The sequence below is a fragment of the Parasteatoda tepidariorum genome, chromosome 2 (genome assembly GCF_043381705.1).
Source record: "Parasteatoda tepidariorum isolate YZ-2023 chromosome 2, CAS_Ptep_4.0, whole genome shotgun sequence".
NCBI lineage: Eukaryota > Metazoa > Arthropoda > Arachnida > Araneae > Theridiidae > Parasteatoda > Parasteatoda tepidariorum.
The window spans coordinates 84,418,930-84,441,594 of NC_092205.1; the positions used below are offsets into that span (position 1 = coordinate 84,418,930).

Consider the following 22,665-nt stretch of genomic DNA (forward strand, 5'->3'; position numbering starts at 1 on the left):
CTAATGCAAATGTTTAAGGGGAGAATGGACGTTCAGAACTAAAAAGTAAAATTCTATTAGCTCATTTTTAAGTATTATTGTTGTTTTTTCATAGTGCTATTTCTTTATATTTTTAAATGCGGACAGCATTTTTACGAAACATAAACAGAAATTTGGGTACCATATATACTTATTTAAGCTGTGAAAAATAACTTAAAAAAATACCTAATAAAACTAGATTTTTAAAATCATATAACATTAAGTCATAAAAACCGGATTTTTTAATTGTTTAATGTTAAACTTTTATTTGCGAGGAAAATTTAATTTCTTCCTTAAAATTTTATTTAAATACTATATTTATGCGTATTTTCAATAGAAATGGACAATTTTCTGCTCTGGAAACTATTAGGAAGAGAGAAAAACTATCTAAAGAATCCAATAGGCTTAAAAATTTTGTCAACGACAATTACAATTGATAAATAAATGTTTAAAATCTTATTACCCGTTAAAAAAAATAAAAATAAGCACCAATTTAAAAGCTCGTAAAACTGACTTAAAGGTCTCAGAAACCAAAGCAAACTATAATTGTGGCATTTTCGAATCAACGTATTTATGTTTTAAACAATGGTGACTTGAAAAGTAACGTTTAAACGTTTCCAACATAAGAAAAACTAATATTATAGATCTCCAGGATTTTTTTCATTCTTAATGAGCAATGTCCCCTTTATGTAACATATTTTCTATCTCTCTATAAGATTCGGATTACTGCTCAACTATAACTACATTTTGAACTTTGTCTGAGCTTTCCGGGATTCCTTGAACTTCGATTACTTCAGATAATCGGAATTTTCGGGTACAATTCATTTTAGAAAGACGAGACTACCGCTCAGCAACTATTCGATTTTAAGAGAAATTTATTCGTTTGTTGGACATTTTTTGGGGGGAAATTCTATTTTGAGTACTTGCGACAATATTGTCATTGGATCATCGTCAAGAATGAATCTCTGACCATCGCCAATGCTCCACTAGTGTTGCTCTCGTGTGACATTAATCATCAAAGAAACTTCTCTCACAAATATATTGATAAAAACAATACACCTAACGCTCTTATAAATACTTAAAAGGTCTCAGAAACTGAAGCAAACTGTATTCGCATCCTTTCGAATCCACCTATTTGAGATTTTTCGCTTCAAACATTATATAACATCATTACGCGAATTCAAGTTATACGCGTTATTAAGCAACTGTTTTCTTTTTAGGTTACATAAGAGACAAAAAACAGCTTTTCTATTCTCTCATGCGATGTTTTAATCTCATATGTTTATATCTTTATATCACGATTCGCATTTCACTATTGTAAATTTAAGAATATTGGTTCAAGTATTTGAAAAGTCGTCGTTTAATACTTTTACAAAAAATTGCATTGATAGTGTTTAATCCTCAAATTCCTGCCAGATTTTAAACTTTATGAATACTATTTGGCTCGTTATAAGCAGTTAGTGCATAAAAAATATTTAGTTTAAAAAAAAATGATTCAAGTATGTTTCATTCCCTTGAAACTTACTTCATTTTTGAATTACAGTAATTGCAAAATATTAGCTCTATATAAAAAAGGTGAAAATTACCACTGTAACATTACAATTGTAAATAAAAAAGCTCACAAGATATGCTTATTGAATAAGATTGTTTGATGGTATTGGTTTAAAAGCAATTTCCGAAGTTACACATACCGGTTCAAATGTAATGAACTGAAATTATACTTACCCGTTATAAACTATCCCGATTTCTAATTATATTTAAAAACGCACTAACTACTTTAAGCATCAAAAATCCATGCGATAAAAGTCGACAAACTTTAAAATAAATATAGATTGATTCTTCTTTTTTAAAATAAAGCACAGCAAATAATGAAGAAAGATCAAATTTTTAAAATTAAAATGTCCCCTAAATCTTTAAATGTTATGCTCCGTCTCAGTTTTTTTTCTTACCATAAGAATATGATAGCATGTTTCGTCGTTTAACGAAAATGAGTTATTATTATTGACATAATGAAAGCTAAGAAATTTTAAGATTAAATGAATCCATCGGGAAATTTTAACGAAAAAAAGAAATTTGAAAATTAACGAATTAAAAATACCATAGATTATCCAGGATGTCCTGAAACTCAAGCAAGGCATTATTTCGTTAGAAAATTCATGTTTTTATATAAAGATTGGGATTTTTTCCCCACTGGTTTACTTTATAAAATATACAGTACATGGTTATTTACGAAATAGCGTAATAGGTAAATGGCCTCTCTACCGTTTTGTAGGTACATATGAAATCTTTTGTCAAAATTGTCATTAACGGTTTTGCATATATAGCTGAATTTCGTTTTTACCACTTTTTCTTTCCTTCTGCAACATTTGAGTGGTTATGGGCTTGTTGGCATAAGCTTTAAATTGAAAAAAAACACTCATTGTATTAGATTCAATGTTCTGAGAGGCCTAATCAGAACACCAGCACACTCTCCATTTTTAAAAAGCCTGAGAAATCAGTTATCTCTATCGTCTCCAACTTTTTATAGTATAACTGGGGCAAAATTCAAATTTTAAGTGGATTTCGGGATACCTTTAATCTGGATAGTTTCAGATAGTACTCTATTTACATCGCACTAGATCTGCACAACGGGCTATTGGCGACGGTCTGGGAAACTTCCTTGACGATGATCCGAAAACATGCCATTGCAATTTTCATCCTCTGCAGTGGGGATGGCACCCCTGCTTTGGTGGCCCGATGACCTGCGCTCAAAGTCGATCTCTTGATGAACATTTCGAGAACATTTTAACGAAGACCAATACCGAGCACCCTTGGTTTCATACACAGGCTAATGAAAGTGGTCACCCATTCACTTACTGATCGCAGCCAGTGATGCTTGATTTCGGTTTTCTACTGGGAATAGAGTCTGTACAATCAGTACACTGCAGGACGATAGTTTTAGAAAATATCCAATTTAACCATCAAGCAAAACTGTTCAAGATTGGTTTTAGCATGATGGAGTCGAATGTTCAAGCATAATAGTTTGATCCGAAAATAATTCGAACATGTCTGTTGAATCCCATCATTTTCTTCACAATATCGCATTTATCAGATGACAAATGCTCAATAAAACCTCTAACGTACAAGTATAGTAAAACAAATGCCCATTTAGAAAATAACAAATAAAAAAAATAGAAATTAAAAATTTGTAGGTTATTGTTCGGGGTAAATTCAAAATCACAAACCATGAAACTTCACGATCGGCAAAAACATCAATTTAGAAATTTTAGATGAAAGTAAATTATGAAAGTAAAGTATAAGTTTAGATGAAAGTAAAGTATCGCAGATATTAATTTAAATGCTGATTTTAATTTTTGGCAGACAAACTTTAAAATATTTTTTGTCATTATATTATCATCTTTATAGAAATGCAACACACGGAAGTTATTTATGTATACTTTTCTCAACAAAATCCTTAATTGTACTTTTTTTTACACAATTAACTTACGCTTAATGATGGTAACTTCGATTTGTTGCACAACTGAAATATATTTTTTTATGTTTGTAATTTCCCTTTACAGTTAATCTGAAGCAATTTTTTTCAATATTAGACGCAGTCCTTTGTGTTGAGTTGGTATTATTTAATTTTTGATAATCTCAATAAACTGTGTGTGTCTTCTTTATTATATAAGTTAAAATAACTTTTATTAGTCAATTTTTAAATCATGATGAAACTAGCAGAGATCTGTATTCGTTTTGACTGGGTCACACATTAAAAGTAATTTAACAAATTATTTAAAGTATATTCACTCTTAATTTGGCCACATTACGCTTAGCGGAAAGGTTATTTGATATATTATGAAGTCAGTTTAAAAAGTGTTTGTTATTTCCTGATGTAAAACCAGATTTTTTCTTCGTATTTTCTATTAGAGGGTTTGTTAGGATATTTAAAAAATATAGTTCGAAAATATGAGATAAAAATAAAAAGAAGCAGAACTTAAAAATACATTTTTCATTATTAGGCTTCAAAGCATACTGAATTTCCATTGCATGGCTTGAGTTAAAATACATTATTTACGTTACTGAAATATAACAAAAATATAGGTTTGAGATTTTTAAATAAATCAAAAATTAATAAGCATGATTTAATAATTTAATGTTCAAATTATCCAGAATCTCATAATAGCCCAATTAATATCAAAGTCTCACAAAAGGCTTGTCATCCATAAAGACACTCAACATTAATCGACACAAAAGGCTTGGGATCCGCAAAGACACCCCACATTAATCGACACCAAGGGCTTGGGATCCGTAAAGACACCCCACATTAATCGACGCAAAAAGGCTTGGGATCCGTAAGGACACCCCACATTAATCGACACAAAAAGGCTTGGGATCCGTAAAGACACCCCACATTAATCGACGCAAAAAGGCTTGGGATCCGTAAAGACACCTCACATTAATCGACACCATAGGCTTGGGATCCGTAAAGACACCCCACATTAATCGACACAAAAGGCTTGGGATCCGTAAAGACACCCCACATTAATCGACACCATAGGCTTGGGATCCGTAAGGACACCCCACACTAATCGACACAAAAAGGCTTGGGATCCGTAAAGACACCCCACATTAATCGACACAAAAAGGCTTGGGATCCGTAAGGACACCCCACACTAATCGACACAAAAAGGCTTGGGATCCGTAAAGACACCCCACATTAATCGACACAAAAAGGCTTGGGATCCGTAAGGACACCCCACATTAATCGACGCAAAAGGCTTGGGATCCGTAAAGACACCCCACATTAATCGACACAAAAGGCTTGGGATCCGTAAAGGCACCCAACTTTAATCGAAACAAAAGGCTTGGGATCCGTAAAGACACCCAACATAAATCGTCAAGGCAACTGACATTTTAATTTAACTTTTAAAGTTTAAATATTGAATAATGAAGGATCAAAAAAGGAGGAAAAAAATACTACTGGAAGATGCATCCACTTTTAACTAGATTGTGAAGAGGAGCGGATAAGTTTGTTCTCACGTGAGCATTAACCCTTTTGGAGTTCAGGTTCTTCCACTTGAAAGATATCACTTGGCTGCCCTTTGGTTATTTCAAAATTCCTGTTACAATATTACTCATATGTAGTTACTTCTATTATTATTTCCTCTTTATATTTATCGTAGTATTTAAGCAAAATTTATATCCATTGTGTTTTGGTTTAATAGATATTAGGATTTTATGATTAATATTGACATACAATATCTATGTTTTAATTTTTTAGCTTTGGTTATCAAAATCTTTGTTTAAAGATTATAATGCATTGTGTATTGTTAAAATATCTTTCTTTCTTTTGTGGAGAATTCTGAGATGTACTCTAAGAGGGGAAGATGTTTTCGTGGGATGTTTAGTCGCCACTCCTCGGGGGGTTGTCATGAAGTCAACACCTGGAATGAAAAAAGAGAATGTTTGACAATCCCTTTGGGGAACTATTTTGACTGCCAACACACTAAACATATACATAAAACATCTTTCAACGAGATTTAATACAAATGTTTAAAAAAAATGTTAAACCTTTCAGCTCCGGTAGACAGCAGTCTGTTAAATTTGGTAGAAGTAATTTCAGGCGAGTCGTTTGTACTTCCTAAAGTTACAATTTCATTATTTGCTCAACAAGTCCGTGAGATTTTCTTGATTATAGTCAGTACAGATATTTTCTGTAAGCTCTGAAGGCGTTTAACATTTTCCGTTGGTACCTTAAAAGTGATCACAATTGAGGGGGATAATGGAAATATTCTCTTGAGCACAGTATAGTGTTTTTATTATCATTTATTATTATCACAGTTGTTATATGTTTGGTGTTTTAGCAGTCAAAGTAAAATAACCTCGCCTCCTCGTATGGCGTTCCCTGGGCAACACTGTGATCACAAAGATTTGGGTTTCAGTGGCTGAGAGGTTATAGGTTAAAAAGTGGAGCAAACAAGTTATTTTTTATGTTAGAGATGTATTTAAGCATTGGTAATACTACTTTTGAATTTTAAACTGTTTTGAATGTAAGGTATGAAAGTGGGTTACATTGTAACTGTCTGAATAATTGATATTGAGTTTGCTAAAACCATGACGTTTTGGATATTAATTGATTCTCTATCTTATGTGCAAACATTTTTTTATCAATTTTCAAAACGTTGTAGATTCAATGCAATGGCGAAAAAAATTACCGTAACACAATTACATGTTCAGTTGTTGGTGACTGGTTCATATCCTGCTCATAATTAAAACTACTTATTTTAAGAGGCTTTTTATAGATAAACTTACGAATCAATTTTAGAAACGTTCTTCTTTGTAAAATAAAAATATTTTTGCGTATTTACGTTCACAAATATATTTCTTAATTTCATGCGTCACGTCCTCGGCAAAACGGTGAAAAGAGTATTCAATAAAAAGCAGCGGAAGGAAGTGTGTAGAGAAAGTGGTGGCTGTTTGGAAACAAGAAAAGGACACCTCCGAGCTGATGCACGCTAAGCTTTTGGGGCGATCTGCTGGAAGAGTCTATCAAATTTTTTAAAAAAAGATGAAAAAGATACATAATGAATGTCTTAAAGAATAAAAATATAAGAATAACAATGAATTTTTTTAAAAAAATAATTATATTCCATTAAAATTTAAAAAAAGATAACAAAATACTTAAAAAAAATATTAGAGAAAAAAAAATTAAACCCTATTGATGAATTATGCTGTATATCAAAGTAAAAAAAAAATCTAAAGAAATGAACTTAAATAAAATGAAGTGCTTGACGATTAGTGCAAACTTAGAGCTGTTAGTCGTGAAAGGCTGTGTGGATCAATATTGAATCGGTAAGCATCTATATTTGTTTTTTTTTAAGTAGTTTGTGCGAAAGCAAATTAGCAGAACAAAACTGTTGAAAAGAGTGAAGGAAAATCTTCTACAACAGTGATTTCCAAACTGGGTTCTGTGGAAACCTAGGGTTCTACAGGGGACTCCTAGCCAGAGGTTTTACGAAATTATTTGATTTTTGAAAACTTCTAACTTAACTGTTCGATGTGAATTCTGCCTCCGGCTCGTTCCGAACACAGTTCAGGTGTAAAATATCCTCAGTGGCAGACGGATCATGGATCCTCTTGCCACCAGGCTAACCCTGCGAGGTTTTCGTGGTATTCCTCTTTATGTAACGCAAATCCGGATTAGTTCCATAAAAAAGTCCTCTAAGAAGGCAAATTTCTCCCACCACTTCTTGATCCAAGAGTTCCGTTGTTTTTTGAATTTGGTTGAAAATTACAAGGCTACGGAGTTTTACATTAGTAAACCCAAAATTCGGACGACTGTTGAATGACTGTTATAAAATAAAATAATTTTTTGCAATGGTAACAAAACTGAACGCAACTAACAGTAAAAAGAAATGCTTTTTGAATCTTTTTCACTTTTGATAACTCAATGTGTTTCTCTTCCCGTAAAATCGTTTATTAACAGTAAAATAAACTTTAATCTACCTTTTAAAATACTCCAAAAGCTTTTTAAGTTTTTTTATATCAAATAATTTTTTCAAATTTTTATTTTCTCAAAATTTTAATTGAAATCTTTAAAAATATATTATTTCTAACTTACAGCAATTTATTTCTTATACAGAAAGTTAGAATTTTTAATTATGATGTCAATACGCGAGTCACGAATCTTACACGCTTAGACGTCGAAGTTTTTTTTTAACGGAATGTATGTTTTTATTTAAACAGAGTGTTCATTTAAAATTGCTGACTTTGTTGATGATGATTGTGAAGAAGATCAAACTTCAGCTGTGTTTCGGATGTTTAGATATGAACCCTCAAAACTGCATGTCTGTTTCCTGAGAATGTCAACATCCTTTAGTCAACCATCCACTGGTGTGCATTTACAAAGTGATGTCACTGCTAAGTTTCCCTTTTTAACATCAATCAAATCAAGTCTAGTGTCAAACAACTACATAAAAATATTTCCTAATCAACATTTATCTTATGAAGAAATCGTCACACTCATAGTTGTATTTATATTAATTTCCATCTCTTGAATAAGTGTCGGGAGAATTACTACGTTGACACAGAACTATCCGTTTAATCAATGGGGTGAAAATAAGTATGATTGGAAGGAATTCAATTTCATACTGAATATAGGATGTGGCATTTCGCTAGAATGGGCTTATTCATTAATAAGCCTATTTATAATACAAACGCTATGAATAAGCAGTAGTATAAAATCTCTTCTCCCGATTCCAATTCATCGCTTGTACTGAATGGCCAGGAATCTCATGTACTGAGCATATAGTTTCTTCTCTTGACCTAGTGTTATTTTTAAGGTTTAAATTGAGTAATTTTTATACGATTTTGATTTGCCTTGTTTTTTATTACAAGATCTATTCATAATGCTGTGTTGTTCCACGGCGGGTAGCTTGATACAGTTCCGGTTTTACGGTGTGTAATAACATCGTTTATGTATAAAACTTTGTCTAATTGAATATATTATGGAAAATGTAAATATTTTGAAGCAAGTAGTAATGAAAGAAATTTTATTACAATGTGAATATATATTCTCATGAAAAGAACTCCTTCCAAATTACTGAAAACATTTGTATTGATAAATGTTAATGAAAGATCCATTGTTCATAAATTATTACCAAAGTTTTTAAACTTTGGTAATAATTTATGATGGCGAACAGAAAAAATAATAAAGGGATGGCGAACAGAAAATCCGTCAAAAATATAATTTTTTGGTTTTGACATCTTATAGCTGAAATGTTCCTGACTAAGAAAATGTTTCGGTTCACCAGTTTTTGATATTAAGTTATTTAGATATATAATGATGTTTAGAAATCAAGATGGCTTCTTAATGCAGTAAGAAGAATAAACAGGGATATAAACTGAAATTAATTTCACAATTTTGCGATATAAATTTTTTTTGAAGGCAAGTCATAGTGCAATATTTTGTTAAATCATCTAATAATAACTGTATACTTAATTTTGGTCATTAGGAAACACTAAATATTCTATACCTTTCTTTAACTGTACATTTTTCTTCCCTCATTCTGTGATGGCTGTTTCTACTTCTGATCTCATTGTTCTCTTTGAACCTGGAATTCACCACATTAACTGGGAATCAACAGAATTTCTTGAATTTTTGAAGAATATTGAAAGGGTATTTTAATTATTTATTTCTAAATCTATAAAAGGAGAACATTATGGTGAAATATTGGGGTATAATGTTGTGAAAAATGCATATTCTAACTGTATCTCAATTATGTTTTCGTTTTGTCTCATAATTTATTAATAAATGCAAAGTTAAAGCATTTTTTTGTAAAGCACCCTAAAATATACTGTAGGAATGTTTCCGCTCACTACAGTTTTTCTTTCATAAAAAATAAAGAATAATGTAACTTATGAATTATTCTAAACAATAGAATGAAATATTATTATTGAACAAAATTAATATAACATTATATACAAAAACTTCTTCAAGGGCCCGTTTAAACATTCAGCAAAAATGCTCCAACTGACTGAATTTTAATTTTTAAAAAACAATTAATGCAAATAATAATGTAACTAATTGGTTAAATATAACATTCATTGCATTAATGAAGTTAATACGTTACTGCATAAAAACATCATTAGCACAGAAATTATTAAAAATAATTTACAGATTTGCACAGTATTTTAGTACAGATTTAAGAACATATTTATGCAAAGTTTTAATAAATCTTAAAAATAAATTAAATATTAAAAGAAAAAAGCGTTTTTCTGAAAATTGAAGTATTTATTAGATATTATGTTTGTAGGGAGTGGATGTACTTGTATTTTGAAGAGTTTTGAGTCAAGTAAGAAAGATAGTATCTGAAATTAACAGCTGCATGCAGTTACCGTTCACTTGTGACCTACTTAGGAATGAGAGCTTTTTGGGCAAGATTCCATCGTGTGCAGTAAGTTTCTCATTTGAAATATTTCATTACATTAAATTTTCATGTTCAATTAAGCATTTCAAATGTTTGCTAACGTTTGAACGTTTGCTGTTGTTGAACATTTGCTCTAAAATTTATAAATATCAAAATTAATTTTAAAAACTAACAACTGGCTGTTATGTACACGACACAGTACAAAAAGTTAATAGAAATTGAAATAAATGTTAAATGACACCTATTTATTTTGACAAACATTACTAGAACGGATAATTTTTTAAAATGAATTATGCACTTTTTAAGTCTGAAAAAATATGACATTCGTAAATGGCTTTTTAAATAATAGCTTACAACAATGATTTTAAAGAAAACACTTACAGAGAATTTTTCAAAGTTAATGTTCAAGTTGATCGTGTCTTCAAAATTTATCATAATTACATAATCGAAAACATTTCTTAAAAAATTTAAAAGGTAGGCCTATCTCGCATTCATGCACACATTAAAAATATTTCTAATTCTCATGAATATTTTTGCCAATTTCTATCATTGTATCACTAATGTCATTATTTGTCAATGACTAATGACATCACGCATCAGATTTTTTTCCCAATAAGGTATTTAATACTTTAAAGACATTTTTTCTTAAACATGCCATTTTATTTTCTAAAAAAATGGAAGAAAGGTTCAAAGTTCATAAACACTCTTAAATTTTTTCAAAGAAATCAAGTGAAAATTGCAGAAGTTATTGATACTAATATTAAGTATTGATTATAGGGAAAGGTCTTCTGTTATTAAATGAGAGACATGCTTATTTCTGAAATAAATTTCGTTATTAACTGACCAATTAATTATGTGGAAAAACTAATTTTTTCCTTTCTTTTTTGGTGATAGTGTTTTCTTCCTTAGCCAAAGCATGCAACAATCAGTGTTTAATATATGTATAAGCATAGGCCTACTGATTACAGAGGAAACCTAATAAAAAATGGTAACATTTAAGATTATTTATTTCATAATAAATATCTTTAATTATCTAATTTATTTCAATAATCAGGGTTGAAGTAAAATTAGAAAAATAATCAAGGATTGGGCAAATACAGCAATATGAACTATTAAGATTTAAAAAAAAAGCAAAATATACAATACTGAAACTGAATTAAATTAATTAAAGTCATAATTATCATACATTATTTTTAATAAAATTGATAAATAACAACAATATTAACAATAAGGTTGCTACCAAAGTGCCTAACTAATTGAAAAGTCTGTAAGTGAAGGACACAAATAAATAATTCTTACTTGAATATGAATTAAAATTTTTTCTGAGTTCTTTTGTTTAAAAATAGAATAATATTTTTTATTTAGGAAAGTTTAAGAATGTAAGAACTGGGAATAAACTAAGATTTTACCTAAAAATTACTACTACCAATCTAAGTCCTGATTGGTTAAAAGAAAGTTAAATGAAAAATCCCGTTGCATAAATATAATTTGAATCTCTTGCAGGTCATACTGAATAATAAAGTAAGCCTGGAGTATTTTATTTTTCCATATATCACAGCTACTGAAGAATTATATCCTCTTTCATTTGAATAAACTTAGCATTTGTTATCCTTCTTGCGAAGTCTAACAGAAAGGTAAATATCTCTTTCGATTCAATTTAAGGTACTAAAACTTTGAAACAGTAATTTCCAACAAACCACCGATTTTTTTTAATACAGTAAAACTTGTTAAATAAGTTTACCTCTATTATCAAAAGCTAAATTTATCCAATTTAATAAAAGGGTGCAAAACTTTTGTAACCTGACCACCTCTTTATCTTGTATGTTAACAATTGAATAACTCAAATTTGTCTAGGAGTGGGATTAAATGCTATTTTAAACCTTTGATAAGTTAAGCGAGAAAAAAAAATTCTAATAATACTAAGAGAGAGTTAATTAACGAGTTAAGATTTTAATCAAAATAAAAATATTAAGGAAATGTTTGTTATTGACTTGTGAATATCAATAAAATGCTTTGTGAAGATGAGTAAGATAAACATTGTTTTATTCCACATAAAAAATTTAATTGCATTTCATATTAAAGTTCCTAAGCAATACACATTTTTAGATTTGTAATATAATGTTGTATTTATCTATACATCTTGTTGATACTAAGAACAGAAACTAAAGTCAGTAAAATATTTTTTGAGAGGAACTAATCAAACTTCCGTCTAAGTATAAAATTAATATATGTTATGTCAATTCATTTAAAAAAGAAGTAATTGATATTAACTAAATTTTATATTTTTTACTTATTTATATTTTTCCCAAACTCATTCACATTTACAGTGTATCCTAAGATACTAATGATTTAAAAAAGCAATTAAAAGAAAACATTTGTAAAGTTTTACGAAGAAGATGAGATTTTTTATACTTGCCCCGTTTCAAAATTTGTTTTCAAGATCGTTCCCCATATGGCACTACTGACAAAACAAAACTATAACACAATGTTTTTTAAAAACATTTGCTGTTTTTTGAAACACCATCTTAAGAATTATGCCCTTAATCATAAGAAGATTAATATTATCTGCTCTAGTAGTGTAGAATAGGGGCCCCCCTTGGTTTGGTGATAATTTTCGTTCAGTATTGATGAAATCTCATTTTTGGTTACTATGCTATATTTTACAATCTTTGTTTTCAAATCCGTCACTGCCGTATTCATTTTAATGAAATTATGAATTAATTCATTTTACTGAAAGATATTGTGTTAAAAATAAAATAATTTAATTATATTTAGAAATATTTCAACCATTATTATTGTTCTCTGTACTATACAATTTAAAATAATCTAAAAATATTTACAAAAATACCCAAGTTTAATAAACTGTTACAAAAATATATGAAGAACTAAATTTATGCCATTGTTTGAACAATGAGTATGCTTTTAAAACATTGTTGGCAAAACATCTTTAAAATCCATCAACAATAGTATGAAAAATGTTAATTTCTCATTCCTGTTTGAGATTTCTCAAGTGAACTACTTACTTTTTGAGTAAAAATTCAAAAAGGCGCTTATTGAAATTATGAGTGAATATTATATATTTACTCTCTTGAATAATTGGGAGAAGGAACGGGAGAAGTATCCCAGACCTAATCGTATGTATAAAAATCATATTTTTCATATTTTTGTAAATTTAAATATATATGGATAGCTGACTAGAACAGTTAAGGACTATCTAAAACTTGTGTACAGCATAAATGTTTCTCTGGAATTTTTAATAAACTTTTATTATAGTCTTTTTTTCGTTATTTCGGAAAAGGATGCATTCGTAGCTAATATAAATTGCAAAATATCTGAATGTAAACGGAATGTAAAAACTTTAAAAAAAAAGAAAATTTGAGTTTCAATTTACATTACTCATGGTAAACTTAATAATTAAGAAACCTTAGAGGGAAATATGCAAAAGAAATGGAATGAGCTTATTATAAAATAATAGTTTGCTTCAGTGTAATTACAAAGAGTCTTTTACATTAGCGTAATATTTAAAGAAAAATTCACCGTTTGAAAGCGAAACTAAGATGCAAAGCATGCATTTGGGGTTAGGGACCAAAGCGAGCAGGAGATGGGCCTCTTAACAATATGAAAATAAAATTAAGAATTTTCCGTTTTATCACGTTCATTTCCAGCCGAATGCAGGGGGTCGTACTTTGAAATTGAAGAGGGATAATCTATAAAGATAAAATCAAATTTTAATTAACTTATTTTGGCAACCATTTCAGTTTTTAAATTTTACAATTGCTCATTTTAATAAACAATGTGCCATTGTTATGAGAAAACACCACATTTTCTATTAAAGTAATTGCATGATCTTGCTACCTGCTTTATTGACGCAACTTGTAGGGAAGAATATCGCGATATCACGTGATCTAGCAAAGGAAAGATGGAAATATAATTCAATGAAAAATGTTACCATTAATTTATTTTGTCTGTCCTTACTCTGGGAGCAACGTTGGCCCACCTAATATGGTACCCCTGAAAGAGAGGCCAAGAAATCTGCCCTGTAAATGTCTTAGGGGTTCGAATCCCAGGGGCGGACAATTTACGGGTTTGTGGTTGTGTGACGTCAGCGACGCTGCTCCACCGCCGTGGCTTCGTCACAGGTGCGCACTGGGTAACGAGAAGAGAGTAGCAGTTCTGGCATTTCTGTGACCAATGGGACAAACCCCAAGAGCCCGCCATTAAAAAAAACAACAACTTTTGTTCCCTTCGTACACACAAAAGAAATTTTTTATTTTTTATTTTAGCAGCATCTCTGTTTAAAAATTAGAGCCAAAAATATTAAAATTTAACGCGACTTTTTAAAAGACCCAGATGAATTTTTGGTCCACTTAATTTTAATTTTAGAAAAAAAAACATTAAATAAAGGATATTATTTTTTGATAGATATTTTAGGACAACTATTTTGCTGTTAAAAATATGCATGAATATTTCTTTTAGATACATTTTACGTTTATAACGCACAACATAAATATTGCTCTAAGTTTTACAGAAAGCTCTGCTACCTAAAAAATATGGAAGTTACCGATGCCCGTGATAATTTTGTTAAAAATGAAATCAATGTTTTAAACATAATTTGAAAACATCATAATTCTTAGCAAGCAAATGTTTTGCTGCTTAGAATGAAGTTATAAGCAGTTGTTACAAAGTTCATGTTTGAAAATGTTGAACTAAATTTATATACAACATGAATATTAGATTAAAAAAAAATTTTCTTAAAAATTTCTATTTTTAACTTTCGAATTAAAAGAATTGTTTTCTTTTATATCTTTAGCATTGAAAGTGATGAGGATATGATTGAGATAGAGGCAGAGGTTATGTCTGAGGAAGACGAAGATGAGTTTGATGAAAGGTATATTAAAAAGTTATCATTTTTAATAATGTTTCCCAAATTATTTTAAAAAATGAAATTAACAGAAAGTAAAACCCAACAAAAGGGACGAAATTTCAGACAGCTCTCTTGACTAAACCATGCAAAACCTTGTTTTCAGTTACTTGTTCTTACTTTTTTGAAAGTCAGAAATTCAAATGCATTGAATGAAACGAATGTTTATTTTATTGAGAGAAAACCACGCTTTTGAGTCAGATTCCATAACTTAATTTAAAACTAGAGCTTAAAAGAACTCTATGAGAATAATTTCTTTTTTAGAGAGAGAATGATATTGGAGTTTAAGAATGAGATGGATAGTAAATTTGATGGAGATAATATGAATGACGAAGATGAGGTGGTTGAAATGAAAAGGTAAATTAATTTGTATATACTTTAATTACGTGGTAATGTTTTCGGCAAAAATATTTGTATTGCTAACTTAGTTGTAACACATCTTGAATATTATTCGTATTACTTAAGAAAAATTGTTTTAAAGATTGAAATTGGAAGAAATTGACTTTTCCGTTATATTTTTAGTTCGTATAAATTTCATTTTTATAAATGACTCAATGTTGAGAAAAATTCATGATAAATTTACCTAAAATGACGCATAATAATTATTCGATGCGCATTATTATGGAACATGCAAGTGACTGGTGTAAATCATTCTGAATTTTGTAATCATTCTGAACTATCTCTGTTATCTCAAAAAATAACAGCAAAACTTAGGAACGATGCCCTTATATGTGATAGAACGAAAACATATTAAATCAGAAAGATCCAATTTGCCACTAATCATGAATGAAGTCATGAAACAATTGGTTGTGTTTCAAAATTTAAAAACAGTTACAAAACACTTCATTTTCAATAACAAATTTATGTAGCAAAAAAAAAGTTAAATTTCATTATTCATTTTCTTTTTAGTGATAGTGATGAAAAAGTGCACTCCAGTTATTTTACTGAGGAAATGATTGCAAAACTGTACAGCATGGATAGAATCCATGACAAGGATTCTATCGAGTATGGCATTCCGGAAAGGAGGTATTTAAACTGTTTCAAGATTTTTTTTTAAATTGGAGATTCAGCTATAAAACATATGTATTGCTTCAATTTTTTTCTATGAAAAATTTCCATTTTTTTTATATATAGTAATACTTCATATTCGCATAATATCTGTTTTCATATCTTGATAAAACTTAAAATTTTAACTATTATAAATGTACGAAAAAGTATATGTTCTTGAGACATTAGTTTGTTTTATGCATGGACAATAAACTTGATAATTAATATAATTTTATTAATTTGGCGAAAGAAGTAAAAAATACAAAACAAAAAAATTGTACCTTGTATTTTTATTACAAAAAAACTTCACAGTTAAGTAATATAAATTTTTTTTTTATATAAAGACGAGATGCTGTATTTTTTTCGTAATCTTTATTTCTTGATAGCATCGTAAATTTTCTCACCTTCCAACTAAAAAATACATTTGCAAACAAATAAATCCTTAAAAGTAAGAACAATATTTGAAAATTGATGCACAGATATACTGTGCGCTGATATTTTATTCAAAAAACCTTTTTTTTGTAAATTTCGTTTTCAACTCTAATTATAAGAATTATCGTTCACATCCTTAAAACAAGGCATTAATCACGCTTCACAAAAATGGCATGAAGCAAGACTTTCGAATTCGAAAACATTATAAAAATTTAAAGCTCTGTTTTAAAACACGATCTCTAAATTTTGAATATTCCGATTCGGGAAGACAGTACGATTTTAATGAAGAACAAAATATCGACTCATAATCATATATTAAAAGAAATCAAAATTCAGATTAAAATTTTTAATGCATATAATTTCTAATAATAAAATTTTTTTATCAAATATTAAGTTAAAAAAAAGATGTAAAACAATTACGTTGCAAAATTCAATTAAAATTAAACTCAAATTAGTAGCTACGAAAGTTAATACTTTTAAAACAAGATTGTGTAACAGAAACACTGTTCTCTTTTTATAAAAATTTATCTGAAGTTTAACACAATTTACTTTCTACGTGGTTTTGTATTTTTACAAGCTTAGGAAACTAAAACATTGTCTTGTTGCAGAACATCCGGGTCAGCTGATTATAAACACAATTTACATTCTATAAAAAATAGTATTCTAATAACAAGCACCTGTAAAAAATATATTGTACTGTTAGAAAACCTGTGAGCTTGAAATTGTATCCAAAATTCAACACAATTTATTCTCTACAAAATTTTGCATTTAAACGATAATTGCATGTAACAAGAAACACTGTCATGAGCTTCATAGTAATGCGAGAATATTCTCTTTAAATTTTAGATATTGGAGATATGACTCTTGTGAGTCTTACTTAAGAGCTGGAAGTGATGAAGCGGATTACATGGCTGTAGAAGAAGGCAGCGAAAGCGATGAAAAAGCTGGCAACAAAATAAAAAAGAAAGGCTGTTTCGTTTCCTGTCAAGAGTGCTTAGCAGGTTGTTCAAAAAAAAATTAAATTTTGAGCATACCATTTTCGAACATCTAAGAAAAAGTTTGCACCATATTTCTATCGAAATTTGCAAATTTGAATGGTGCATTGTTGTTTGTAAAATAAAAATTCAAAAAAAAAAAATAAATAAATAAATAAATAAATAAAAAAATAAAAAATAAAATAAAAAAAAGGCATTTTAAAAGATAACATCGTTGTATATGCCTTATATCTGCCAATCTAGGCAACTTAATTTAATAATATGCTCGACTGATAGTATAAGAACTGTAATTTGACCATCACAGAAACATAACAGAGCATCACAGAAGTTAAAGTGAAAGTTTTATATCACAGAAAAATAATTAGACTCAAAGAAGATGACATCGTTGTGAAAGTTTTATATGTGCAAAAATTTTTACTTTAATTTAATGTATTGTTGAAGAACTTTAAGAACAGTAATTTGAGCATGGCAGAAAAAAAAACTGACGTCATAAAAGATATAATTGCTGTGAAAGTCTTACAATTTTTTGAAATGTGCAGTTCAATTTAGAACATTGTTATGATACAATAGTTTAAAATATGTAAATTGAATATCACAGAAAATAAAAAAAAAATAAAAATAATAAGTGTCTTTTTATTTGAATATTGAATAAGTAAGCATACAATGAATTGGTATTTCATGAATTAAGCTTAAAAATAATGTACTAGATTATAATTTCTCTAAAATGTCAGATTCAAAATATATATAATAACAAAGAAAGCTTAAGTTATTGTTCCCAAATTTCTTTGTTCTACCCAATAGCTAAAATACAGCACTTATTTCAGTGTTCGGTTATTGGCTAAAAAAAACATAAGCCAATTTTGGTTTTTTCCTCAATTTTTAGTTTTTCATAATTCAGCTTCAAATTAAAATAAAAAGGTATTATCACTTTTGTATTCCATAGTGTAATAAATCTTCAAAGAGTTATATATAAATGAAGCGTCAAATTTAATGGATATTTTTATGGGGCAACGAAGGAAATTTTGTTTCTTTTATTTAGTGTTAAAAATCATTCTAAGGTTTGCGTTAATTAGTCTTTTCGATAAAAAGTGTATTCTGTTTTCGTTCAAACAATAACTTGATCTTCCAACAGGATTGTGCTACAGGACACACAGTTAAAGTCAATGTTGTGAGAAATTTTTTTCTAAATTCCGCTTTGAGAAAGAGTTTCGTTACCTTTTTAATCCCATATCTAATTCTAATATCTATTAATCCATCTTAGAGACTAAGTTTCAAACTTAAGTTCATAAGAACATGTTACTAGTAGAGGTGCTTTCAAGCTTATTGAATTTTTTTTTTTTTAGTGTTTGTAAGATTTAAATGAACTTTGAAATTTTGTATTGCATGTGTCCAAGTTGATTTTTGTCATCATAATTGATTTTTTCCTATATTTCGGCTGAAATATGCGACATATAAAAGTTTTTAAGCTTAAATATGCGACTTACATGACTATCTTAATCACCGTCTGTTGTAAGTCCTTAGAATTCATATCAAAAATAAAAAAATTAAAATTAATTCAAATATACCCTTGTTTTATTTACCCACATGACATATATTTATTTGCATTATTCATCCCTAAAATATTACCATATATTATTAAAATATACTATATTACTATACATACGATGAATCATTGAAGATGAACGCAAGATTAGATCAAACTGATCACTTTTTGTGACTTAAAACGATGGTCGTGAGCTCGATGATAAGCTCTTCGAATCTATATCAAAAATAGAAATAAAATAAAATATACCCGTTTCTTTTTTTCCCCAATCATTATTCATGCCTAAAATATTGCTAAAAATTCTAAATGAATTATTGAAGAAGAACGCAAGATTAGGTCAATCAAACTGATTACTTTTTAGACTTCAATTTAGATAAGAACTTAAAGAATTATTTTAGACGTAAAGTGGCGGGGTAATTATAAAATACCTTGAGCATTTAGAAGGTGACAATCGTGTGGGTGGGACAAACAGGCAAGGGATTTTAAAAAGGGTAAATTAATTTTATTTACCCATCATAAATTGAGAATGAATATCAAATACACAAAACTCAAGTGCTCCTCAATAAAATTTAGGGAAAATCTTGCAATCCGTAAAAAGGTTTCGTTTTATGGAATAAGGGAAATCTTAATAATTATAATAAATCTGTTTAATATGTCGTTGTCAAAAATAGATTAAACGACACAATGTGAATTTAAAAGTGTGAAAAGAGCATTTTGTCTAGAATAATATATTAATGTATAAAGTTTTGTGAAGCTGATATCTTCTCACATGACAAAGTTTTGTTAGGCCGATTTATGCCCCTATGACAAGTTTTTCCCCGGGCTGATTTATGGCCCCATGACAAAGTTTTTTTTCTGGCTGATTTCTGCCCACATGACAAAAGTTCCATCGGGCTGATTCCTGCCCACATGAAAACGTTTCGTCTGGTTGATTTCTACCCCCGTGACAAAGCTTTGTCCGGCTGTTTTCTACCCACATCACACATCTTTGTCTGTCTGATTTCTGCCCACAAAATAAAGGTTTGTTCGGTTGATTTCTGAACGCATGACGAATTTTTGTTCGGCTGATTAAGGAACTCATGACAAAGTTGTGACGTGCTGATTTCTGTCCCCTTGACAAAGTTTTGTAGGCCGATTTCTACCCTCATGACAACGTTTTTTTCGGCTGATTTCTGCCTCCATTATAAAGTTTTGTATGGTTGATTTCTGCCCCCATGACAAAGTTTTGTCAGCTGATTTATGCTCCCGTGACAAAGCTTTGTCCAGCTGTTTTCAACCCACGTGACAAGTCTTTTTCCGGCTGACTTATATCCATACGACAAAGTTTTGTTCGGCTACTTTTTGCTCATATCATAAAATTTTGTTCAATCGATTTCTGCTCAAAGTACACGGTATAGTTTGAGTGGTTTCTGCCCACATTATTGTGTTTCATCTTAGTCTTGAATGAATTTACCTTTGACTAGAAAAAAATGCTGGGTGATGATCAATATTATAATACTTTGATAAATTTATCAAAATAATTGTGTTATCTAAGTCTTTGATATAAAATACTTAATGTATTATATGGTTCTCCACACTTATTTGCAATTTCATAAATGTGCCAGCAAAAGCTTCTTGCATATTTAGTAAAGATTATAGAAGATAGTTTAGTTCGAAATGTTAGCATCTTGGGAGACCGAATTTTGGAAGGAATGGTAAAACAATCTGGTTGAATAAGACGTTTTGCCATATTACGCAATCAAATAAACCATTTTTATACCCTTTCTTATTATCACTAAATATGATACTAATGTATTGATAAATAGATATTTGATAATTAAAGTCATCAAATTAGTAATTAGATTTGATTAAGGTATCGAGTTTGAAAGGACCATGCATTTAAATGACTAATAATACTAAATCATTTAAGGTGAAAGTATGGTTTTTCTTACAAACATCAAGTCTAACGTGGGTAAAATTATGTATCAAAAAGATAACTCAGTTTTTTTTCTCGATCTGTAGCAATTGATCTGCTTAAATAAACAGCGATAACTCAATTTCTTATTCCTACTAAGTTAGATTATTTTATTTTCTTGAATTTTTGTTCTCCCGCATTCGCCTTTGCACATATCGTTCTGTCCATGATAGACAGTTTTGTTAGGCTAATTTTTAAAATTTATACTTCACTTTTGAACTTGCTTAGCTATGCACTATAATTACCCGTTAATATTATAATTTAGGGGCTTATTTCAGCCAACATTAGTCTTTTTAGGCTTATTTTCCTTACATTAGAAACTAACAACACTATAACGTTATATGTTTAACTATATTTTCCCAGTTAAATTAACTTGGTAAGAAATAGTAGAATCTAAAGTTTTTCGCTATTGGAGGGTCATTTGAGCCGTACATTACTCCGTATTGTGGCCAGAAATCAGACGAACAAAATTCCGTAATGTAAGCAGAAATCAGCTTGACATTACTATGTATCGTGTGAGCAGAGATATCCCTAACAAAACTATTATCAACAAAGCAGAAGCTTAAAAAGATGAACGTAGCATAGTAAGCCTAAATAAACTCTATCATGTGTTCCGTAATGAGCCAAACTAGTTAGTTCTTTCTTTCTGTTTTCATTTGAAATAATATTGGTTTATAACTCGACCGAACTTACGTTGCCCGGTAACTTGAACTACGCAGTTAAAACTTCAAGGTTTTCTCTTCATTCAAATTTCTCTTACCGCACCGCCCTCCAGCGAACTTTCCACGCAGCTTTTTTATATTCTATAACCGTCGTTAAAATGTTGACCCAATTTCGGGTTTAAGACTACTGATGTTCTACTCCGTAGCCTTGTAATTTTGAGCATAATCCAGAAGACAAGGGAACTCCTGGATCAAGTATTGGAAGAAGATTGGCTTCGTAGAGGACTTTTGATGGAACTAACCAGCATTTGCGTTACGTGTACAGGAAAACAATTAAAACCTCCTACGGTTAGCCTTACTGCAAGGGGACTTTAAAACATGATCCGTTTACCACTGAGGATAATTTACGTCATCACTCTGGCTGGTGCTAACCGCGTACGGAATTCGTATCGACCAGCCATCCCTGGGATTCAAATCCGGGCCTCCTCATCGGTAGGCAACCGCTCTATTCTCTTAGCCACCACGGCTCCAAGAGTATATTTATAATCATCCAGTTAAGATCAATATACTAATACTTTTAATGAAATACTAATACAATCTGGAACATTACACGCATGAATAATTTTGTCACTTAAATTTTTCCACTCTTAGAACCTCTTCTGTTCTAAATATTTCATAGCCATAGAGTAAACTTGAAATATTAGCTTTATATTATCCTCTAATATAAAAATAAAGGAAATATTAAAGATTGTGCAAAGTATAGAAGTAAAAGATTGAGTTTTCACATGAAATTTATCCTTTCATTTTATTATTTTAAATTTATGATTAAATTGCGATCAAAAAGTCTTCATCAAAATGTTATTTATGCAATTTAATCTATTTCACATTTTTTTTTACCTCATTTATTTTTTTTCCTCAGAAGAGATCATTTCAATTTAAGTCGTCGATACTGCCAACATGAATAATGCTCGTTGTAAGCATAACTGTTTGAAGAGTCTTCAGTTTGTTTAATAAACTGAATTAAAGATTACTAATTCATGCTTTTATATTCCTTGAATTTGTCCGTCTCTTCATCTGCTTTTTTTTTTTAAATAAAGTGACGGTTTTCATTTATATTGCTTATTAAGTTATAAAAGTATTTATGCGACAGAATAAACTTATTACTTTTTCCTTCACTGTAGG

At 29.7% G+C, this 22,665-nt stretch overlaps 1 protein-coding gene across 1 annotated transcript; it reads left to right on the forward strand.

The window, feature by feature from the left end:
- Window positions 1-14,717: 14,717 nt before the first annotated feature.
- Window positions 14,718-17,464, forward strand: LOC122270642 (uncharacterized). The gene is made up of 4 exons (XM_043048901.2): window positions 14,718-14,817; window positions 15,115-15,207; window positions 15,760-15,876; window positions 17,176-17,464. Exons 1-4 carry the CDS (start codon window positions 14,759-14,761, stop codon window positions 17,348-17,350), a joined length of 444 nt encoding a protein of 147 aa, XP_042904835.1. The 5' UTR covers window positions 14,718-14,758; the 3' UTR covers window positions 17,351-17,464.
- The last annotated feature ends 5,201 nt before the right edge of the window (window positions 17,465-22,665 follow it).

Bases quoted from the DNA above. Each gene is read 5' to 3' on its own strand.
- LOC122270642 (XM_043048901.2), top strand. From the start codon at position 14,759: ATGATTGAGATAGAGGCAGAGGTTATGTCTGAGGAAGACGAAGATGAG. The intron at 14,818-15,114 runs GTATATTAAAAA...TTTCTTTTTTAG, and splicing joins GAAGATGAGTTTGATGAAAG to AGAGAGAATGATATTGGAGT. The intron at 15,877-17,175 runs GTATTTAAACTG...TTTAAATTTTAG, and splicing joins TATGGCATTCCGGAAAGGAG to ATATTGGAGATATGACTCTT.